The 7,349-nt window shown below is 42.9% G+C and overlaps 1 protein-coding gene across 4 annotated transcripts; it reads right to left on the bottom strand.

The window, feature by feature from the left end:
- Positions 1 to 1,048: 1,048 nt before the first annotated feature.
- On the bottom strand, positions 1,049 to 7,142 carry LOC109731883 (ATP-dependent 6-phosphofructokinase 5, chloroplastic). 4 transcript variants are annotated; one of them, XR_012184856.1, is made up of 14 exons: positions 6,901 to 7,121; positions 5,422 to 5,755; positions 5,236 to 5,317; positions 4,774 to 4,847; positions 4,477 to 4,588; positions 4,226 to 4,321; positions 4,037 to 4,138; positions 3,883 to 3,957; positions 3,275 to 3,415; positions 3,059 to 3,175; positions 2,869 to 2,973; positions 1,913 to 2,768; positions 1,603 to 1,731; positions 1,049 to 1,513 (listed from the first exon to the last, which is right to left on the bottom strand). XR_012184856.1 is itself a non-coding variant. In XM_020291058.4 (14 exons), the coding sequence occupies exons 2-14, from the start codon at positions 5,730 to 5,732 to the stop codon at positions 1,346 to 1,348; spliced, it is 1,593 nt and encodes a 530-aa protein (XP_020146647.1). In that variant the 5' UTR covers positions 5,733 to 5,755; positions 6,901 to 7,142; the 3' UTR covers positions 1,049 to 1,345. The 4 variants fall into 4 exon arrangements, 2 of the variants coding, with proteins under 2 accessions (XP_020146647.1, XP_020146648.1); XR_012184857.1 differs by having other exon boundaries at positions 5,236 to 5,314; XM_020291058.4 differs by having other exon boundaries at positions 2,688 to 2,768; positions 6,901 to 7,142.
- Between the last annotated feature and the right edge of the window lie 207 nt (positions 7,143 to 7,349).

Raw genomic sequence — 7,349 nt, 5'->3', positions numbered from 1 at the left:
AACCGGGGGGGGGGGGGGGGGGGGGGGGGTTCTTTAGGACTGTAGCTACATCCGGCAACACCTGAATTCAGAACAGTGTTGTTTTCTGTTATCGAGTCTGCTGAGCCGTGATTTGTCAATCGTGCGGTCGCTAGAGTCACTTACCGCTTCATGCACTGGCGCCCTCTCTCAACCATTGATCTTATGATGGGCGGTCTTGGTGAATGCTACGTTGTAGTTCAAATTTACCGCGAGCACTGTAGCTTGCTGTACCTGTCGATGTCTTACTTTTTCCCTTCTGTCGCATTTTACTTTTGACTATTTAGTGGGCGCTCTCCAGCGAGGGAGCCATCTATCTTGTAATCGGGCTGTACCCTAAGCCGCTGTGTTCCGGCTGGCCAAACCCTATTTCTGGGTTCCTCCGATCTAAATCGAAATCCCCAACTATATTCGCAAGCTGATTGAGTTCTTCTCTAAATTTCTGTGATGAACACTGACAGCCACGAGTAGGACCTGTCAACTTCTTCGACCCCTCTCCCCTCGCCGGTGCGGCTCGCCGGTAGTATCGCTAAACTCTTGCCTGGGTACTAGAGTTTGCCAGTCTCCGATCAAAGACTGGTCTGTTCTTATTTTCTTTAACTATGTAAGCAATTGATTAGGATAGCCTGGCGTACTAGATAGTAATTGGGAGGCTCGATTTGCTTATTTTGTGTGCTGAAATGTTTACCATCCTATCGAGTGTTTATCCCTGTAATGATTGTATCCGTGGGTTAACTTTGATAAACCCCCAGTCTGTTGCAGCTACTACTTTTGGTTGCTACGAGAGCTGTGAAATGTCGGATGTTGGTTTCTTTGCCTTGACTTAATAGAGTTAGGGCGGGGGGAAACCCCTTTTGTTTCAAAAGCAATTGACTAGATACTTACACTTGAATACATCGTCATCCCGCTTTTGTTCATGGTGTGACTTCTGAGAGTCATCAGTGAATTAAAGAACAGAGTGAAAGTGTTTAGCTTCAGCACAAAATAAAACGAATCATTCATAGAAATCGGTCGTGGAACGCAGAAGGCATTTCGCTACACCTCATTTCTGAAGCAAATAGCTTCGTTTTAGAATTATGGATGGTCAAAGGTTGGACAGTGCATTACAGATTATTCGGGACAACTTGAGCTTTGTACAGCTCTGTTGTTCATGGACAAAAATGGGGCTGATCTGAAACAAGCTGATTGAGTTCATTCTCAGTATTACATTATTGTTAACGCTTGCACCGTGACTAATCTTTGACCTGTGACTAGTCTGTGGGTAAGCAAAAATATGTTAATTCATTACGAGTTTAGCCTGTGCAGAGAAGTAAACGCTAAACGCGAGTCAGTGGAAGTCCGGTTGGCCAGTGGACGTGAGACATCGGTGCCACATCCTGCTATTTGGGTTCACATGCTTCGGTGTTGTGATGACTTCTGTGATCGGGAGGAAGGCATAATGTGTGTTGCAAATACCTGATGTGATGCCGCTGAACCCGGCAAATGCTCCATGGACCTAGAGGAGTTAATATTCGTCAAATGCAAACTAGATATGATGGATACATGCTACTAATACATATATGAAGTACAGGGACATAAACTTACAGCATTTTGTCCAAGCACAGTGCACAAGATAGCATCAGATGCATTTGCACGACAGGCCCGGACCATATATGTTGGGTCGATGTACTTCACATCAGCTAGAACACCAATGTCCTTGAAATGTTTCTTGATCTGGGGAGTGATACCAATGACATCAAATCATTTAGTTGCTATGTACAACTTGACAAAATATCAAAAGGACGGAGGAATACGAAGGTTATAACAGACAGAACATGTCAATACAGGAATAGTATTTAGTTTGTTTGTTTTTTTAACCAGAGGAACAGTATCTAGGGGCTGTTCGGAAACCCACCCGCTCCGGAAATCACAGAATCCACGGAGTACCAATTTCCTCGCTCCGCTGTTTAAAACTGCAGCTCCGGCTGCTCCTGGAGCAGAGTCGTGTGGAGCGGAGGGACTCCAAACAGGCCCTTAGTTAGTAAGCTTTAAACTAAACATTATATGGTCTCCTATCATGAAATAGGCAAGTTAATGACTTGCATGTACAGGAAACGAGGTTCATAAGTTATACACTGGCAGCTAAAAATAACCTGTGCAACCCTGAGGTCCGTAACTACGGTTTGCAAAACTGATGTTAGACTTAGACTTAACCAGTTCCATTTGTGCCAGAACACTACTGCAACTAAGCTCAGATAAGCAGCTCAACAAAGAACTGACCAGAAGTTCTACTTCCGTCTCTTTCCAGCAAAACACAATAGAATAGACAAGATTCTCATAGTTGTTCGACTTTCCAGTAGATTGTGAATTAGCATGCCTACCTGCAATAACTAACTACACTTCTGTACGAGCATACATGTTTTGCCCTACTATAAAACTGGTGACAACCAGCATAAATCATTCATACACATTCTCGAAAAAAAAACCATTCATATAAAATCCAATAAAAAAGGCCCTTGATATTCTAGCACGTATAGCAGGTACTGCCCCTCGCAAAAGAAAAAAAAAAGTAAAGTAGGTACTGGCTTCAGTAGAATTGACTGGTTACCAGATGATTTCAAACACCTATCATCATCTAGGATACTTACTAACAAAAATCCATTTGTATGGGGTTTAAAACGAGCATATACCTTTTGCTGCATGTGGACACCAAAATCACTAAGTATCACATTTCCTGATGCATCTGTTGCATTTGATTTTTGCAGTAAATCCTGCAACAACAAATCCAAGAATCACAACCTAAATTTCATCCATTTAACTGAAGTTACTAGAGCTTTTGGACAACTCAGAACACCATGCGCTACATCATACCTGTCCTGCACCTTCAGCCACACAAACCACACAAAATCCCTTGGTTTCCAGTAAATGCTCAAGATGTGACAAGACACCATGTTCTCCATCAAGTGTAAAAGATACCTTCGCTCAGATTGTGCGCTTGTGTTAGTAAATGTGAAGCAAAGACAGATTTGAAGCTCCATCAGCAGTGTTTTCAGTTACATACCTCAGGTATTAGGCAGACATCAATCTGTCCGCTAGAAAGAGAAGCATGCATGGCTATGAACCCAGTGCTTCTTCCCATTAATTTGACCAACCCAACTCCATGATATGCACTACGTGCCTGAAGATAGAAGGAATTATCTAAAGCAAGAGTAACCATATACCAGCAACTTAGAGTTTTCATAGTAAAAGAACACGAACACCAGCAACTTCAACCAACCTCTATATAGGCAGAATTGATTGCACGTTGAGCTTCTTCAACAGCTGTGTCAAAACCAAAAGTCTTATCCATGAAAAGTATATCATTGTCAATTGTCTTTGGAACAGCTACAACTGAAACTTTCAGTTTTCTCTTACGGCACTGCAAACCAGAACAAAGAATTAAACTAAGCATGAACAGCCACATCCCATTAAACACATACTTATGTGTGTTTCTTCAGTAGAAGATCTGTCAGAATACAAAGATTTAACATAGCAAATGTAATGCACAACGTTGTAACAGTATGTACTTCTATGAAAAATTTATCATTAAGAATCACGCGTATTGGGTGTACTTTGGGCACAACCAGAGAAGTAACATGTGCTGATTAGGGAAAAGGCATCCCTATGTTTTCTCAATACTGTTTCATTTTTGCTGCAAACAATGGGCTTTGTATTCTCAGGTAATTGGTATAACCTCTACCATTAGGTTGTATAAGAGTCAGATTACTGTGCTATACTTGACATGGAAATAGAACTAAATGCTCCTTTATCCAATCATGTCCAAAAGTACATCAATGACGCCTATGATAAAAATAAAGAAAGGAACTCCAATAGAGACGTAATAACCTCCTCGTGAATAGCATTAGCTCCAGCATGGCTACCATTTCCTCCGATTACAAATAGCATATCGATTCTTCTGGCCTACAAACACAGGATGATCATGTAAAATAATAATGAAGCATCAACACAGAACATCACCTCTTTTATTCACATTGCTTACCTGTATGCTATCTACAATTTCACTAGTTTTAGCTCCTCCACGGGAGACACCGAGGAAGCTTCCACCAGCAAGATTTATGTTCTCCACCACATCACGTGAAAGCTGAAGGTTGAAACCAAAATGTAATTCCACGGTATAATGAACATCAACTTCCTCACAACATCAAGCGAATGGGGGATGCATCCTTACCGGCATTTCTTTTAAGCCTTTTTCAAAAAATCCACGATAACCAAACTGAATTCCGACAATATTCTTCACCCCATAGATCTCCAGGGTAAATACTATCTGGAAATACAATTTACATTTGATCAATATTGTCAAGAGGTTGTGGAACCAAGATTTAGACACAAGAAATATTTTTAATAAGGCACACCACTTATTTAAACTTCAGGCATGTAAAGAAGAAGCCAATTTCTTGAACGACATTGAAAGGACAATACCTGTCTAATGACATCATTTAAACCAGGGCAGAGCCCTCCACAGGTAACAATGGCTGCTTTTACTTCCTCTGGCTCATAGTATATTTCCTTACGAGGCCCTGCACGATGCACCCTATAAAAAGCAAATACCACTGGCTCATCAATTCCCCCTTCTTGAAAGATAGAATCACGAGAATATAGCAATTGAATCAAATGACAAATGCAAAAACTCAGATAAGCTAACATTTTTTCATATAATTTGATGATAAAAGGTAATGTATATCACAGAAAAGACAAACCAACTGCATCAGAGCGTACCAATGTTCCACCCAGCTACAATCAGGATCAATGCACACAGCTCCAGCAGAAGTATTAGAGGCATAGTTAATCACCTGGAGAAACATACTGTGTAATTATAAATACAAACAGTAAGGAAAAAGGTAAGGCTTCTTTAGTCGAAGGTTCAAAAAGCAAAGTCTTTGCGTTTTCTGAAGAAAAAAAACATTTTAACTGAAGCACATTATTGGTACTATCTAAAGTAATGTTCGGCAGTTTACAAAGAGAAGAAGTTTGCACGAAGTCGGCACATTCAACCTTACAAAATACATTAATGAATTCATGAATAAGCAAATGATACATGGTACCACTAACTGTCTCGTGACATAATTAATTCTTCCTTAGTTTCCCTGAGGTACATCTCGAGACTAGGCTTTCTTCATGTATTATCTTACAAATCCTACGGAAAACAATTAGCTCACATCATATGATCTCATTACTGACCTTCAGAAGTGCTCTATCATCCTTATTTACATAGCCATTCCACTTGTCAGGTGATGAAGCATCGCTAGCGCCCAGGGGACTTCTGTCAGTAACATATGTTCTTTGTAAAATAAGAGAGATAGATACAGCTTTATGTTTTCAGAATACATAACAAACCAGTTATAGATGAAGCGAATAGGAAGGAACCTGTTTTTCTTCAGAGAAAATGTAGTGAGCCTTGGCTCTAAATCAAATACATCTGTAATATGTGGCAAACTAAAACGCCTATCCCAGTCTTCCTGATACTTTTGCTTCCAAGAAGGATCACCGAAATCCAGGTCTAAGTTCCCAGGAATAGCTCTGGCATGCAGTGCAGCAGAGCCTTTTCTGCTCTTTCGTTCATTTAAGTGAGTGAAACCATGCTGACACTGATCCCTGGTTGGATGCCCCCACAGCTGTTGTGCAGTACAAGCACTCGTGCTTGCTTTGAAAGCAATGGCCATCCCAGATAAGGGCATGCAAATAACAGTGGACCCCTAATCTGCAGTAGAAATTTATGTAGGCTGAGTACTTCATCCCTCCTCAAGCAAAAGTGAAAAGGAGAGGTAAAAGCAGCCTGTAGGATTAAGGGCCTGTTTGGTTCCAAATAAGTCACCAACTTATAAGTCAAAAAGTGAAAAAAGTGACTTATTTTGCCAAACAAACCCAACTTATAAGTCACCCCAACTTATAAGTCATAAGTTGCTCTACCCCAACTTAAAACTTATAAGTCACCTCCTTTTGCATGGGTCCCACCACCTTTACATAAAAAAACAGGGTGGAAAGGTGTGGTCAGGTGACTTATAAGTCAGGCGACAACCAAACAGGCGTGATTTATAAGTCATTGGTTTTAAGTCACCTGACTTATAAGTCAGGTGACTTATTGGAACCAAACAGGCCCTAACTGGAATCGAAATGCTGAGACGGTTCCATAGAAAAATAATCACAGATCCACAGAATCATTTAAAAGTGAATTCAACATTACAGGGCCAGTTGGGCCAATTCCACCTCTAGGAACCAGCAAACTCTAGTCAACCAGCTCACAGATACTGAACCAGAAAACCCTACGAAACACATCATAAGAGCATTCGTGCAGTCTACTCATGAATCATGATCATCTACTCCAACAATACAAGCACGGCACATTAAAACCGAACCAGGCACGCAAAAATCCAACCAACTACACACGTGCCTTTGCCGACCACAACCCACACATGCGACGAAGGTACATTGAGTCAGATTCTACGGTACCACCAAACACCATCAAAAGTTCAGAACGCCTATGAACAACACGAATGAGACACCGTCCTAAGATATCACACCCGCTCTGCGTGCATTCCGCGCTCGAAACTCGCAGAGTAGACAGCGAGATACGAACCAAATCGGATAGATTCCGGATGGCCAAACCAACCGGCCTTCCAATTGAAACCCCAAGCTCCCTTCCCCTTCAAACTCCGGTACCCTCCCAAACATTTCTAGCCGGCGGGGCCATCCAGAGCACATGCCGATGGCGGGACCGAGTTGCCCCCACGGATGGCAAGACGAGACCGCCGCGTTCGTCTCCTCACGAGTGGAGCTGGGGCCTGCCTGGGGATCCACCGGGCGGAGGCGCGCGGGGTGGGGATTTGGGGATGAGCGGCGGCTTACCTGCGGCCACGGATTGAGACGGCGAGATGAATCGGGGTGAGCTCTGGTGCCTCTCCTCCGGCCTCCGGGCTTTGGACTTTTGGAGCCGCTCCACGCTTCACCGAGGGATTGATTCGGGCGCGGCGGAGAATCGGAGGGGAGCGGACGGCGGGCGAGGGGGCCGGTCTGCCAGGTGGCGTAGGGGTGCCTCGGTGGGCTCGGTGTATTGACGGATGCACGTGTTCGGGCACTGGATTGGTGGCGTTTTTCTCGGGGACCGGTCCACAAGGTGTCGAGACATTTTCGTTTTTTTCTCTTTTTATTATTTTGCGAGGTAGTTTCTTTTTTAGGGATCATTTGCGGGGTAGTGGCACCAGCCGTTTGATCAGCCCATCACAAGAATGGTCAGTATTTCTCGGCCCTGCTGGAAACCGCTATTTGGGTTCCATTTTTATTCTTTCTGATGATCC

The sequence above is a fragment of the Aegilops tauschii genome, chromosome 5, assembly GCF_002575655.3.
Source record: "Aegilops tauschii subsp. strangulata cultivar AL8/78 chromosome 5, Aet v6.0, whole genome shotgun sequence".
Classification (NCBI taxonomy): domain Eukaryota; kingdom Viridiplantae; phylum Streptophyta; class Magnoliopsida; order Poales; family Poaceae; genus Aegilops; species Aegilops tauschii.
The sequence above is the reverse complement of the archived record's forward strand: the minus strand, read 5'-3'. Positions and strand labels throughout refer to the sequence as shown.

What these genes read in the sequence shown, in the direction of transcription:
- LOC109731883 (XM_020291058.4), bottom strand. Translation starts at nt 5,732, where the DNA reads ATGCCCTTATCTGGGATGGCCATTGCTTTCAAAGCAAGCACGAGTGCT. An exon ending in AAATTGTAGATAGCATACAG is followed by an intron (nt 3,958 to 4,036) that starts GTAAGCAATGTG and finishes CTGTGTTTGTAG; the next exon opens with GCCAGAAGAATCGATATGCT. An exon ending in ATGTCTGCCTAATACCTGAG is followed by an intron (nt 2,974 to 3,058) that starts GTATGTAACTGA and finishes ATCTGAGCGAAG; the next exon opens with GTATCTTTTACACTTGATGG.